This window comes from Pseudorca crassidens, chromosome 11 (genome assembly GCF_039906515.1).
Source record: "Pseudorca crassidens isolate mPseCra1 chromosome 11, mPseCra1.hap1, whole genome shotgun sequence".
Lineage (NCBI taxonomy): Eukaryota > Metazoa > Chordata > Mammalia > Artiodactyla > Delphinidae > Pseudorca > Pseudorca crassidens.
In genome coordinates, this window is record NC_090306.1 from 103,205,561 (window position 1) to 103,221,435 (window position 15,875).

At 49.2% G+C, this 15,875-nt stretch overlaps 1 protein-coding gene across 2 annotated transcripts in view; it reads left to right on the plus strand.

Annotated features, from left to right (window-relative positions):
* The window catches only part of TBC1D22A (TBC1 domain family member 22A), a 311,485-nt gene that overhangs the window by 83,723 nt on the left and 211,887 nt on the right, over positions 1-15,875 (plus strand). For both annotated transcript variants that reach the window (XM_067698424.1, XM_067698423.1), the window contains exon 5: positions 12,633-12,703. In XM_067698424.1, coding sequence (XP_067554525.1) covers positions 12,633-12,703 — 71 coding nt within the window. The remainder of the gene's footprint in view (positions 1-12,632; positions 12,704-15,875) is intronic.

A 15,875-nucleotide genomic window follows, 5' to 3' on the forward strand; every position in this document is an offset into this window, starting at 1 on the left:
GTGAATACAGTGCTTCCTGGAGATTCGTTGTAAAGTGGTGCGAGGGAGGGATTTCCTAGAGCACCTGTGAGTTAAGCAGCGAACAGGAGGTGCGTTATTTGGCTGTTTGTAAAGCGCATGAATGGTGTGTGTGGCGGTAACTGGGGTTACAGTGCGTGGTACGAGGGGAAGGGGGGTGTGAGTCTTGGTTTCCCGTGTGGGGGCGTTGTGAGCAGCTGTTGTGAGCAGCTCTTTTTGTTGGAGGGACATTTGAAAGCAGGTGATAAACTTAATTTTTAGGAATGTGGTTGATCTCATGTAGAATGACTTAGCAGTTAATTGTAGCACAGTTTCTATGATAAAACGCATCTCGGTCTTTTCATTCTTTTCAAAACATTTCTCTTTCTGGGTTGTGAAATGCAGCGAGGCAGGCAGAGTCCGGAGCTCGGAAGGCCTCGCCATGTGTTTTCTTGCCAGTGGCTTCAGGTCTTTATGTCTGGGAGCAAAGGAAATGGCGGGAAACTCTGGCGGCGGGGGTGGCCCTCTCCCCCTTTTTCAGGACTCTCAGGACTGTGGGAGCGGGTGGTCCAGCTTCTCTTGTGTGGTCATTAAATCCTTTCTGGTGAAGTCGCAGCCTCAGGCACGGCTCCTGCTGGGGGGTGTCCCTGCTCTGTGGTCAGGAGCGGAGGGGAGACCTCCCCGCTCAGAACCCACTCAAGGCCCAGGAATCTGTATCTGCCCCTCCGCCTGCGATTCCTATCCTGGTTGGGAGTTAGTTACAACCCCATAAGTCAGGTTAGGTAATTTTATACGAAATAAAAGCATTGCTGGACTTCCCTGTTGGCGCAGTGGTTAAGAATCTGACTGCCAGTGCAGGGGACACAGGTTCGAGCCCTGGTCTGGGAAGATCCCACGTGCCACGGAGCAACTAAGCCCGTGTGCCACAACTACTGAGCCTGCACGCTAGAGCCCGTGAGCCACAACTACTGAAGCTGCATGCCTAGAGCCTATGCTCCGCAACAAGAAAAGCCACTGCAATGAGAAGCCTGCACACTGCAATGAAGACCCAACGCGGCCAAAAATAAATAAATAAAATAAAATAGATTAAAAAAATAAATAAAAGCATTGCTGTCCTTCATGTGGTCGGCCCTGACTATGTCCCTCCAGGTTTTCTTTTAGGGCCTCCCCTGGACCCTGCTGCCCCCAGCCCGCAGTCCTTGGTTCAGATGCTCCCCGTGGGGAAGGCCTTTCCCTCTGTCTGTCTGTCTGTCTCCTGGACCTCACCCCACCTTTCAAGTGGCCTCGCCGTGCAGAGCCTTTCCTGACCTGGCATCTAGACTGTGCAGGACTCGCCTCAGGTCCTGAGCCCTGGCTGCCTCTCCTCCCTGTATTCCCCTCTCCCTGGGCTCAGCTCTGTGTCCCCAAGAGGAGCGTTTGTCCGTTTCTGCCGGTTCTGATGTCTCTAAACGCACGCGCCTTCCCTGTCTGGGGGAAAACCCTTTAGATAAAAGAAAAAGTTATAGCTAGAGAGGTTATTTTGCGAAACTTTATTATGTGCATTGCAGCAGTTAAGGGTCGTCGGGATGAAAATCCCGGAACACTGAGAAGAGCTGCCGAGCAGCGGGGCGTCCCTGCCGCTCGTCTCCTCCTCAGATGCCAGACGGACTGAAGCTGCTCCTGAGGGCTCAGGGAGTGCAGCGCTCACCGTCCCCGACTGCAGCTTGGGCCCCAGGGTCCTGCAGAAACACCTTCCAGAAGGATCCTTCAGCTCCATCACCCTCCTAGCTCTGTCTGTGGAAGGGAAGCCTTGTTCCAATTTGCCAAGGGCCAGGCAGGAACGGGACAGGCGTCTTTCTCAGGCCTGCCGCACTTTTTCCTCTCCCGTCCAGGCTTCCCCTTACACAGAGTGGCGACGGCCACCGTATGACACATCATTGACGTGTCGGTGGCTAGGAAGTTTTCAATTTCTCCGTATTTTCACCTGAGAAGAGAAGCAGGCTTTCCTGGAAAGTTACCTACTTGACTTGGAAAGCCTGAGGGTGGTGGGGTGGCCGTGAGCTGCTTCCAGGGGCAGCCATCCCCCCGTTTGGGGGTTCCTCGTGGGGTGCAGCGGTGTTCCAAAGCGGGTGCTGCAGGGTGCACCAGCCTGGTGGATTCCCGCTTCCGTTCCAGCGCAAAGCCTGGCGCACCGGGTGTGGGGTGGCCATGGGGTGACTGGGCGGTGAGCAGGACGCAGGGGCAGCTGGATCCGGGCTCATCCTTTGGCTGGTCCGCTGGCTGCGGTGCCTCTCACATCTGGAAGGGGTCACTGTGCTCTTCCTCTAGCTCCCTAGTCACCCAGCAAGCCCTGCGGCGTTCACTCCAAATACCGGTGCTTCTGCTTAGGAAACCCACATCGGTCACAACACCTTCGCAGTCTTTGCTTAACACTCCCCGCCCCTCTCCCCCGCCCCCGCCGGCCCCTCAGCTCCGCTGAGTGTAAATCCAGGTGGTGGCACGCTGTCCCAGCCTTCCCTGTATGATCCCGGCCCTGCTTCCCTCTCCAGCCTGCTTTCTCACTGGCACCCCCCACACCCTCCCCCTGGGTGCGTGCATCGTGCTGAGCTCCGTACAGTTCTGTGAAGTTGCTCTATAGTCCACTCCACCGTGCTTTTGGGTGGGTGGCTTCCTCCAGCTGCAGTGCTCTGGGCCCCTTGGCATACACCTTACTCAGTTAGTTTTCTTTCTATCAAAGCAACCCATGCACCTGGTCTGAAAAACGAAGCGGTAATACAAGACTGGCAGCAGCAGTCCTCGGCCCCCAGCCTTCCTCCCCCTGCATCCCATCCCCGCGGGCTGTCACTCTCTGTCTTGGTATGAGGAACTATAGACTTGCCTTTCTGTTTCTAAACACTCTGCAAATTCTGCAGGTTTTTACAGTCTAGCTGTATTTATTGCCATCTTCCTCTGGACGCAGACAGGTTACCTCTCATGGTTCCCTTCCCTCTTCTCGTTCCCCACCCTCTCAGTGTAGCGCATGTCACAGTGTTTGGGAAATGGGGATCCATCGTGCTCCTGCGGCTGGAACTCGGGTTCGGGACTGAGCCACCGGTACCTGCCGTGTGTGATTTCTGCTTTACCCTAGAGTTGTTTCTCTGTGCGGGAGGTGGGGACTCCTGCGTGGCTCCGGGGGTCTGGCTGCCCCCCGTGCCTTGGAAGTGGTCCGCCTGCGTTCAGCTGCCGCTGGGCCTCTGGAGTTCTCTGCCATGGGTGGGCCTCCCCTTCTCAGGCGGCAGGTTTGAGTCTCTTCACCACTCTGCCGTTCCATCTTCCAGATTTTTGTTGACATTTCTTGTCTGCTCTCGTCTCCTCCTTGATGCCCTCGTTCTTGTTTATGACATTGTTCCTTTCCTGTTGTGTTGATGAGGTCGAGGGTGGGGGCAGAGATGAATCTTCCAGGTTTTGAGTTGGCTTCAAGGTGCCTCTCAAGGAGCAGCTCACTGGGAAGCTTCCCCGTGTCCCCCTTCTTCAGGGAGGAGCCCACCTCTCCTCCGGGGTCCCGCATCACCTGCACACCTTTCTTGCGCAGCATCCCTGAACACTTGCACTGTTAGACTTTCCCTCCCTCCTTCCAGTGAGCCACTGGAGGGTAGGAACTGGGTCTAATCGTAACCTCCGAGGCTCCTTGAGAGTCGATCGGTGTTCACAGACTGGGTAAATCACCGTGTGTGATGGACTCGGAGCAGGCCGAGTGTGGAAGTGGCTTTGGCCCCAAGGGCAGCTTACACAAAGGGGTGCTCAATAAGCGCTGGCCAGATGGCTGATTTATGAGACCCTCCCGAGCCGCGGCTTTCAGGAGCAAGAGACGTGCTTGTTCTGCAGGGCCTTCTGATGCTGGTGACAGCTCAGCTCTGGACTAGATTCAAGCAAGAGCCTAGGTGATTGTAGTATACATGCATTTCTTATTGTTGTCCCAGATTTCAGTACTGCCAGAGTTTTAAAAAATAAGAATTAAAGCCAGTTTAAAAGAAATGAGTATTAGAAAAAAATAGCTTAAATTATGGGTTGATTTTTCTGTTATCCCTGGCTTTTCAGAAAAAAAAAAAAGGTACTTATAATAGGAGTTCCTTGCATACACCCTTTTGTGACAGATTTCTGGTTCAGTCTCAAATGTGATATTTTACATCCAATTAGAACGAATGAGTCCCAGTGGCTGCATGGTTTGGGTTCACAGCCCAACCAGCCAAATAATTACATCAGTAAGCGTAACAGAATCGCGTTCTTGCATTTGTATAGTATGTCACAATGCTTTCTCACGTATTGTCTCTTACAGAAATTCTGTGATTTAAGCAAGGAAGGTATTTTTATCTTGCTGTAAGTTTTAGAGGCAGAAACTGGGGCTCAGGAGAGATTAAGAGTACTGACCAAGGTCATACAGATCCTCGTTGGCCACGCTGGGCCTTGAACCCCAGGTCCATTGAATCCACAACTAGCATCTGTTGCTCTATACCTGTCTGCTTCCTTTCGTCATGGACTGTTTGCAATGTCAATTTCCCAGGTGGGAATTTTATTGAGAAGGAAAGACTCAAAGTACAGATGAGTATGGAGTTGTGATATTGGTGTTGTTTTCATAAAAATGTTTCCAAATTTTATTTTTTAGAAAGCAGATGCACTATTGTAGAAAAAATGCTATTTGTTTCTCATTCATTTTCTGCTTATTAAAGTATTTCTTACATTTTAGCGTTCTGTCTTAGACAGCTAGTGATTTTGCAGTCTGATTCTAAGAAGTATGGGGACAGAGAGCTGAAAGAAAAGCCAAAACCACACTGTAAACGTTAAGACTCAGGCAGTTGAAATGAAAGGTGGAAAAAGATATGCCAGGGAAGCGCTAATCATAAGAAGACTAATTTGCTTATAATAATACCAGAAGAAATAAACATCAAGACAAAGAGTTTTATTAAGACCAAGAGGGATGTTTTATAACGATAGGAGCTTCGACTCGTTAAGTAGAGGTACCTTTCCTAAGTGTGTGTGTACCTAATACCACAGCTTCATGATGCATGAGGCAAACAGTGACAAGAATAAAGAAAGAAACAGACCAATTTCCAATCGTAGGCAGAAACTTTAACACCCCTTCCTGAGTCATTGACAGGATGGGTAGATATAAAAATCAGTAAAGGCAGTATGAATAGTGGAGTCCCCCAGCTGCATCTCCCTGGTGTGTAGATACCACACCCACCAGCTGAAGATGCACGTTCTTTGCGAGGACGTATGGCACATTCACCAAGTAGACCACATGCGCTGCCAAAACAGGTGGTGATAATTTCAAAGAACTGAAATAACACCAAGTTCATCTGACCAAATCCTTAAATCAGAAAGCAGTCTACTGTGATACCCAGGAAATCCTCAAATACTTGGAAATTTATCCACATACTTCTAAATAACTCATGGATCAAAGAAATCACAGGGAAAATTAGAAAACGTTTCAAACTGAATGATAATGACCATACATATAAAAATGTATACGATACAACTAAAACAATGCTTGGAGGGAAGTTTATACCTTTAAATGCCTATGTTAGAAAAGAATAAAGGTTCAAATCAATGATCAAAGCTTCTACCTTAAGAAGCTAGGAGGAGGGTGGGGTGGGAGGAAGGGGGAGAAGAGAAAAAAAGAAGAAAAAAAAAAGAAGCTAGGAAAAGAGGAGGGAATTAAACAAAACCAAAATAAAAGAAGGGAAATAACATAAAGGTGGAAATCAGTAAACTGAAAAATGTACAAACAAGAGCAAGAATCAAGAAAATCTAAAATTTGTTTTTTGAAAAGATCAATAAAAACTTGTAGTTAGACTTGACCAATGGAAAAAGAGAGAAAACACGAATTACCAGTGTCAGATATGAAAGAGGAAACATCACTACAGACCCTACAGACACTAAAAAATAAGTGGATACTGATGACAACTTTATGCCAATAAATTCAAGAATGTACATGAAATGGACATATTCCTTGAGAAACATGGCCTAACAAAACAGATGCAAGAGGCAACTGGAAACTCTTATATCAGTTTAAAACGTAAATCTGTAATTAAAAAACCTTCACATGAGGAAAGTGTCAGGGTCAGATGGCTTTTCCAGTGAACCCTATCTCAGGAGGAAATAATACTGATTCTCCAGAAAGTCTTTCATTTCAGAAGAGAGAGGAGAACACACGTCTCAGCTCATATTAAGGTGGCGTAGCCCCGATACTGAAACCTTACAAAGGCATTGTAAGAAACTAGAGACCAATATTCCTGATGACTAGACAAAGATGTCTTTAAAATATGTTAGTAAGTTGACTTTTGCTTCAACCCGTGGAGGACTAGCTGTCAAAGGAATTGCTCCCCTGTTGTAACAACTGGAAAACTGCCCCCAGTACTTGAAATAGCTGCCTTGGGACCTTGTGGAACAGGTGATGCAGGACTGTGTCCCTGACGAAGGGGAACAGCAAGGCGAGCTTTCCACTTGCTCCTGTTTACAGCTGGAGGCAGCTTGCAGGCTGCAGCGCAGCTGAACCTGGCGGTCTTGCCGAGTTGAGGACTCAGGAAAGGGGGTTCCCAGAGGCCGAGACAGAGCGTGTGGAGCAGAGTGCTGGACAGGAGAGAATAGCTAGACGTAGAGCCCAGGTGTCGGCACAGCGTCCCTCCAAGTCCTTGGCCGAGTGCTGATCTTCTCACGGGTGGGGTGAGATTCCATGAGGCAGGGAAAGAGTCCCCAGAAAGCAGTCAGTCAAACAACCACCAGAGCTCACGCAGGCGTCGGCTGTGGGCTGTTGCTGGCCATCACTTGCTGCCGGTACCGGGACTGGGAAGTCGCTCTGGCCAGTAGCTGAACGTGGGAGAAACCCTGTGTGCTCAGGGCCCGCGTGCTGGAGAAAACACGCTCCGCAGGGCCTAAGTGCGGGAGAAAGCCTGCTCGGGGGAGGCGAGAGCTCAAGGGAGCTGGGGACCACCCTCTGCAGGAGCCTGGAGAACCTGGACCAGAGCAGCCCTTGCTCCTCGATGGTCCTTCCTTCACCCTCTGCTGAAAAGGAGAGCGGCATGCCAGCTGACCAAGGAGAAATATTTATAAGACCCAGTTCCATGATCAGAGAGGGAATAAATTGATAACTGGCACATCTGGCATTCAAAAACAAAACCAAAAACCCAGGCATGCAAGGAAATAGGAAAATATGACCTAGAACCAGAAGAAAAATCAATCATTAGAAACAGACCCATGGATCAATAATAAAATTATTATGAGCAACCCAATAAAAAGGTGGGTAAAAGATTTCAATATAAACTTCATAAAAGGTATAAAAATGGCCAGAAAGCACGTGAAAATTGGTTCAACGTGCAACATCATTACTCATCACAGAATGGCTAATTAAAACTGTAATGAGATACCATTTAACATTTAGTAGAATGATGAAAATTAAAGACCGACGTAACACTAAATTTTGACCAGGACTGGAGCAGTGAAAACTTTCCTGCATTAATGGTGGAAAGTGTAAAATGGTTCAACCACTTCGGAGAACCACATGGCAGTTTTTTTAAATAAGGTTAAAGGTGTATCTGTCCTGTGACCCAGCAGTTCCGCTGCTTCATATTTGCCTGATAGAATTGGAAACATCCACCCATAAAGCAGGTACCCACAGGAACGTGCATAGCAGCTTTTTCACGGAGGAAAGCTTGTAAATAACCCAGGCACCTGTGAGCAGGTGGATACCTAAACAGGTGGTGATATATTCATAGCAAAGAATACTGTCCCTGCTTGTAAAGAAGGAACTACCGCTACACGCATGACTCTGACAGACACATTATGAGCAGAGAGGTAGGACACAAATGAGGGCATCCCGTGTGTAGTATTTCCATGAATTTTAAGGACAGGCAGAGCTAATCTATGGTGATAGATACCACAAAGGGGTTAGCTCGGAGTGGGGGGCAAGGAGGTACTAGAAGAGGGTGAGAGGAGTGTTCTCAGTCTTGTTGGGGGGCTATATTCATTCTTTTATTGTGTATAAATTACACTTCAATTAAAAATGTGACACCTGCCCCCCCCCCCACCAAAAAAAAAAAAAGAAAAAAGAAACACCTCTGAAGGGCTGGAGGGAGGAATTGGTCTTGCATCTCTCCAGTACTTACTGCCAAGCAATCGCAAGGCACTGCCTCAGGACAGACAAGCAGGAGAATCATGGGGTCTGACCTCCAGGAACTCATAAGCCCCCTCTAGGAGGTGAGACTGATGCTCATGGCGTGGCCCTGAAGGTGGGCGGGCTCCGGGCTCTGGGCTCCAGGTGGCACTCACAGAAGAGGGAAGTGAGTGAGGGCTGGAGTCGTCAGGAAGGTGTCCTAGGTCTGGAAGAGGCTGAGCTGGGCCTGGAAGGCTGGGTGGATTTTGAAAAGTTGGAGGTAAAGGTGGAGATGGACAGGAACTTTGTAGAAACACAGCAGGGTAGACAATGAAAGGTAGGTCTCAGCATCCTTGAGCCCGCTCCCTGAACCCCTCCCCAAGTCTGGCTGTGCTTCTCGATTCCTGTGTGTGCTGGCAGAAATACTCAGTGCGGCTACATTCTCTTCTCTGTTGTTCTCTTTTCATAATTTAGAGAAGTTTATTCTATATCCACCCACAAAACGATACCCATTCTTTTCCATGGCAACATTGTCGTCCAGTGGGGATGTAACAGGGTTTTTAATCATCTCTCTATTAATAGACACTTTGTTTCTAATTTTCCATTATGATTGTACTCAGATGCTAACACCCTTGTGTATAATCCTTGGGTACCTTTGCAGACATCCTTGTCGAATAGGTTTCTTCAAGTGAAGTTGCTGCTCAAACATTATACACCATTAAAATTTGACCAACAAAAAAATTATATCAATATACACTCTTACCAAACTATAAGAGAGTGGCTGTTTACCCAGAATCTCATCAATATTGGGCATTATTTAAGATTCTAACTTTTGACAAGTGTCTTGTTTTAATAATGTAGTTTGTTCTTTGATCACCATTAAGGTTACGTGCCTAGTTTTGTACATTTATTAGCCATTTCTGTCTCCTGTGAATTTTCCATTTTTCTGTAGATTGATCACTCTTACTTTTTTATGTGTTCTTTACATATTAGTGATGTTAACCTTTTAATATTTTATGTTGCATGTGTAGTTTTCGGATCTGTCATTTGTTTTTTTTAACGTAGTTTCTTTCACTGTACAGTCATTTTAAACTTTTATATAGTTAATTTGTTAAGCTTTTTATTTATAGTTTCTGAGATTTGTGTCTTGCTTCAGAAGACCTTTTTCCCATCCCACAGACAGCAAGATATTCTCTTATATTTTCTTGTATTTTAAAAATCATTCCTTTATACACATGTTGCATTTACATCTTTGGGTCTTTAATCATCTGGAAATACGTTTTTGTGTGGTAAGATATATGTTCTAAATTACTTCTCTGATAATAGATACTATATTGTTGGGACGTCATTAGTTGGTGGGCCCCTTGATTTGAAATGCTCTTTTTATCACAACTAAATACAGGTTTGATGTGAACCACTTATTCTGTTACACTTCTCTCTCTCTTCATTTTAGCTTTGCTCGTAGAATCCTTATGTCTTAATTACTGTAGTCCTAGTATACATTTTCTTATCCGTTAATGCAAATTCTTTTACGTTATTCTTTCTGGAAATTTTATTGGCTGCTCTTATGCATTTGCTCCTCCAGATGAACTTCAGGTCAGCTAATTACGTTTCCGTCTATCCTGAAACTTACATGCAGTCTATCCTGTTGGAATTTGGATTGGCTTTGCTTTGAATTTAAAGATGGACAGTTGACAGCATTGTGATTTTGAGTCTTAGATCCAGTCTTCTGTGTCTTCTTGTTTTTATCTCCTAAGTTTCTCTTTGGTCACTGCCCTTCTCTCACTGTCACCATCCTAGCCACCGTCACCTCTGCCTTGGGCTTCCTAAGTAGCCCCTTAAGTGGGCTCTTTGGGGCCACTGGCCCCTCTGATCCTTTTTCCACTGTGGTCAAGGCTTTGCATAAGCTGTTCGCTGGGCCCAGAATATTCCGCTTCGGGCCCCCTCTTCTCTCAGGTGATCTCTCCGCGTCTCTAGGTCTTAGTTCGGGTCTCATGTCCTCAAGGAGACCTCCCTAACTGGGTACACCTTCCCACTGAGGGCTTCACTGTGCTGTTCACCTCATCTTTTAAGCACTTTATCCAGTCGTGATCTTACATTTGCCATGACCTTGGAGTGGGAGGTGAGTTCCCTGCTCCTGGGGGCTGTGTGGTGGTCACTTGAGTAATTCCCCTACCGCTGGCCTTGTGCCTGGCCCCGTGGATGTGTTCCTTAAATACTTGTTGATGTCAGTCATCGAGCTCAGTGTTTTCCTCTGTTTCTTTATGTCTTTAAGTAAAACCCCTATAGTTTTCTTCATATGGTGTTGTGTATTTCTTGTTAAGGTTGTGCCTGCCCAGTTTTCTATCTATTTCTTTTGTCAGTGGTGACAAGCTATTGATTTTTGTCCCTTGCATCTGCCCGTCTTGCTGGACTCAGAACCCTGGTTCCTGCCTGTCTCCTGGTGCTGCCGGCCTCTCTGCTGGCTTCGTCCTCAGGCTGGTTGGATTCTAGGTGGCTGTCGCAGTCCCCAGCCTGACCTCTGACCCGAGCAACATTCAGAGGAGGCAAGAGAGGGTTACCTCCGACACATTTCCCAAGAGCCAGGAGGAGCTTTCTCAGAAGCCCCCAGCTAATTTGCTCTCTCTTCTCAGTGGTTCACATAGGGTCCCAGGCCCATTGCCGGATCAGTCACCGGTGAGGGCGTGGCTTAGCTCCAAACCAGCCAACCCGGTCTAAGTTTAGAGTGAGGCAGGCGGGTTCAGCCTCCCCTGGGCTGCCGGGGGTGGTCACTTTGCATAACCAGGATTCTCCTGGAAAGGTGGAAGGGGCGAATGGGCCCCGGGGTGAAAGTCCACACCTGACATCTGTCAGAGCAGTCCTGTTACTTCTCCCATCCACTCATTCCAACACCATAATAAAGTTATAATATAAGATTTCCTGATGCGGAACCATCCTTTCATTCCTGGAGTAAATCCTACTGGTGTCTGCTGTTCTTTGGATATCCAGTTGTGTTTTGATCTAAGATTTCGATCTTGTCTGTGTTCCAAGAAGCTTTCTTAGTAATGGAAGTTAATCGTGGGGAAGGACTCCGGGACGTGAAGGTCACTTGGTTCCTGTGCCGCCACGGCCAAGTCACCTAACCTCTCTGAGACTGTTCCTCATTCACCTTGTAGGATTGAGGCCCTAATGAACTCAAGCTGTTTGGAGGATCAAATAATATATATGAAAAAGCTTCTTTTAAACACCCGAGCTCACACAACGTCAGAACTGTGTCTCATGCTGTCTATTTAAGGTACCATTTTTATGAGTTTCTTTCATGAAGAGAGAGAACATTAACGACTGAGATTTCTCTCGGCTTTCTTCATAAACGATCATCAGAAAGCCAGGCTCATGCAGTCAGAGGGGCCCTGGGAACATGATTGGTAAACATTGCGTTATTGGTGTTCCTGCTTTTCATAACATCCTTAGGGAACTGGGGAAGATTTGCTATTTTCTGAGATTGCCGTAAAGTGCAAGTTATCGCTGGTAACGTTGCCCAATTATTCTGTACTTGTTTTACTTAGACTTCAGTAATTGGAAAAAGATTAGATGCCAGGACTTTGTATTTTGTTGATTATATTACCAAAGTCTTCTCTTTAATCATTTCTTTTATTCCTAGTATTAATCATTAGCTCTGAGCTGTTAGGTGGAGGACCTAATGGTGGATTCCTAACTTAAAGGAAAGAAATAATTACTTCAGTTTCTGTGGCATTGAGTGTTATCTATCTACAAATTGAAATGTGTTCTCTAGCCGTTCAGGGCATGTGATGGAGACACTGGAGGAGACCCAGGACAGACAGAATTCAGGGGCCCTTATCCTTGTCCCACCCCCCCGGCCCAGGCTGTGCCCCATCCTGCCCTTCGTCCAGGCTCCTCTGCCCCTGCCAGCCCCGCCCCTCTGTGACACCCCCCCCCCCCGCCCCCATAGGTGTTCGTTAGGGCAGCAGTGACTTGTACTCTTTAAACTTGATTGTCCTTGGTGTGTGTAATACGCTACATCCTTATCAGTGCTGTGTAGACACAAGCGTATCTCCGTGAAGGAATGTCTTTCAAAACCAGTCCTGGGAAAAACACCTCACAGTAGGTCTTCTTAAACAGTAAGTGGTGAGAGTGACATGGGATGAAAGAAAGATGTGAAGTTGGGAGGGGGAGGGAGTGAGAGAGAGAGAGAGAAGGAAGGAAGAGGGTGGGAAGGAAGGAGGGGTGGAAGGAAGCCGAGTCCTCTGGACCTCACCTGTCTCGGTGGCTCCAGGATCACTGGGGTGTGTTTAGCAAACACGTGCTAAGATTTAAATGTAAACAGGTCACGTTTAGCTTTGCTTGAATAGAGTGGAAACTTCTCTCGTCTGTTGAGAACAGTCAGTATCTGGAATTTTTATCATTTAGGTTCAGTGTGGTTTCATGTCCGGGGCTCTTTGCCCCCTAGTAACTGGTGGAGGACGTTACCACACAGTGGAAGGTTTGCTTGCTGTTTGTAACCCTGTTCCTGTCTCTTTTCTGTCAACAGAAGAATTGCGGAAGTTGAGCTGGTCCGGGATCCCGAAGCCCGTCCGTGCCATCACGTGGAAGCTGCTCTCGGTGAGTCCCCCCGGGCCTACCTGCCCGCGCCTCTTCCTCCCGCGAGGACGGGCTCCCCTGGCCTGGCCAGGCTCCCGGCCCTGTCACGTGCCCTGTCTGTGCCGCGGTGATCTGGGCCTTTGCCGGGGCCAAGATGGCATTTCCCATCCTTTGCTTAATTTCAAGCTTGGTTTGACAAGGCTGGCAGAACATGAGGGTAAGTCATAATTTATGACAGCTGTATTCTTTTTCTCTGATTTTATTGGTTTTTAAATCTTTGTGGTATTTCCAAACCTGTGGTATAGAAAAGTTCCAGCATAGAAAATTATTTCAACTCTGAGGGTCCAAACAGGGAAATATGTTTGAGGATTTTTTTTTAAATGTTAGTAACCACGACATTAGAAACAGTTTGTGTCTGTGTGATGGAGGCTGGAGTTGTGGCTTGCTCGCCCCTAGTGCTGAGCTGCCGGTCGTGGAGGCTTCTGGGGAAGCTCGGGTGCTGGTGCTTCACCTGAGTCCGTGTCAGAAGCGAGCTCGGCCCTGCTGAGAATTTCAGAATAGTTTATTGACAGCTTTCTTCCCCTTTCCTTTTTGTATTATTTTTGGAGCTAAGTTACTAAGGACCCCTAAGAGTTTACTCTAAATTGCGTCTGACTTTCAGTATTTAAGACTCTTTCTCGCTAATGAGTCTTGATAAATTTGCAGCTTAGTACCTCGTAATCCTAATTGCAGATGCAGCTCTGAATGGTGACTATTTATTGACTAAATATTCTCTTGCAATTAAAATTAGACCTACTGCAATTGCTTATGTTTTTGTTGTTTGGTGTTTTTTATTTTAAGCGTTTGTATCCAGTTTTCCAAATGTACAGGAAGTTTGGATGAAAATACCTTTAAGAGCCTCTGTTGCGGTTTTGTCTTTGTTAAGGGTGTGCTGCACCTGGTGGAAAGTCCTCCGTGAATTACGTTGTCCTGTCCTCTTTCCTTTCGTTCTCAGCCTCTGCGGGTCATGGTTTAGGTCCCCTCATGTGCTGCCCAGTGATTGACCTGGAAGAAGGGCCAGCTGGGACTCAGTGGACAGAGGGGCAGAAGAGGAGATAGCACAGGCTCCACTTGGCTGATCTGAAGGGATGGGGGGAGGTGGGGAGAGTCTGTGACCAGGAGTGCTGCGGATGCAGGTGACAGAAAGTCCAGCCTGCTCACGCACATTTATTCACTTAACCACCACTGATTACAGGGGCCCTTTGCCCGGAAGCAGAGGGGAATTAGACACTAGTCCACCACAGTGGGTTGGGGTGCTTGGGTTTGGTCAGGGGTGCAGCAGGGTTTGCTCTGGGGACCACAGACTGTGGGATGTATGGGATGCAGGCGGGCACTGTGGGCGAGAGGAGGGCAGCAGTGTAAGTGCCGAGGGCACACATACTGGGGGGAGGCCTTCACTCCCAGGGTCTGCACGTGGTGGCGGTGGGTGAGAGGTGGGGGGGAAAGGACAGAGATGAGTGGGGCAGTTCTGACTCTCTTAGGCTTGCGTTGATGGCTGAGTTAAAAAAAAAAAAAAAGGGCGTTGGGGTCAATGAGCAGACCCTGTCCTTCCAAAGTGGGGGCACCAAGAAAGAGGGGGCCGTTCCAGGGCAGTGCAGACTCACGCAGTGCCAGACAGGGCTTCTTGGAGAAGGTGGGATGCTTCTGTGGCATCTCGAAGGGGGTGTCAGGGCTCCTCCGGAGAGGGAGATGAGGAGTCACGTGGCCTGGGGCACGCAGCAGAGGCAGGGCCAGCAGGAGTCAAGGCCGAGGTGAGCCAGCTCCCCAGGAACCAGCAGGCTGAGCCCTTGGGCGAGGGAGGGGATGGGGAGGCACGGGGAGCTGGAACCAGGGGAGGCCGGTGCTCAGGGGCCACACCCTGAAGGCTTGAAGTGGGGGGCTGGGGGGCTGCGTTTCTGGTGAAGCCAGGAGCCTCTTGCAGGGGCCATTGGTTGGCTTATCCGTTCATTTGATCAGTATTTATCGAGCGTTTTCCGTGTCTCAGGCACTGTGTGTGATGCCAGGAGGTAGCAGGGAAGGGAAAACGACCACGTCCCATCCCTCACGGGGTCTGCGGAACAGGGTGGAGTCCCTGCCTTCCTCTGCTGCCCCCAGGACAGAGCTGGATCTCACTGCACGGAAAGGAGCCCATCTTCCCAGGAGCCCATGTCCCCAGTGCGCTATCGCCCACTCTCTTTCTTTGCTTTTTCACTTGTTTTGCAAACATTTATCGAGTGCTTGCTGTGTGCCAGACCAAGCATGTGCGAGAGATTCCTCTGGAAGCGGTGGTCTGTGCCCCTTGGAAGGGGGTTAGAGCTGGGGCAGGGAGAACAGGAGGGGGAGAGGGGGTCCAGGGCTGCAGGTGTGGGTGGGGCTCGGGCAGTTGAGGAGAAAGCCAGGGTGGGCGCTTTGGAACTGTGCTCACTGACAGTCCAGGCCTGTGCGGGCGAGCAGGGGTGACACCCCAGCCTACAGGGCTCCTGGGCCGCACGTGGTGCAGCCACGGGGGCAGGGAGGGGGCTCTGGGCACCCGGGGGCAGGGAACCCAGCGGGTTGAGGGGTGTTGGTCAGACCCGGGTGCGGACAGGCGGAAGGAGGTGGACCGTGGACGCGGTCGCCTCCTGTCCTGTAAACCGGACCCAGGGGCTTGTTTCTGAGGCTTCCGCTCATGCCTCGGGTGCTCCCCGGCGGTCAGCCTCAGCACGTGTCCCGTGGCAGGCCGTGGCAGGAAGCGCAGGCGCTCAGTGAACCCTGCCCCTCACGCAGCCCTGGTCCAGCAGATGTTTCTCGTGGGTCTGCCCTCAGCTGGGCCCTGTGCAAGCGCCAGGCCCAAGGGCGCCACGGGGACGGCGGGGAGAGAACCCTGCGGGCGCCTAGGCCGCGGGGGCGGGCTGTGTGTGGAGGAGGGGTCTCTGCAGTCAGGGCTGCCTCTCGGTCGTTCTCTGTCTCTGAGGGTCTCACCCAGCCTGACACTCCTCTCTCCTGGGAGGGAAGCTCTCGCAGATCCTGAGGTTTGGGCCCATGAAACAGATCCGAGCCTTGGGTGGACTGAGGCGTCAGGCTTGGTACCACCTCCGGCTCGCTGTGACTCGGGGTCTGCTGAGCGCCCACCCCAGGCTGGGCAGCAGGGACGTGGTGGTTTCAGGTCACCTCTTGACCTTTTGTGGCTTTCCAT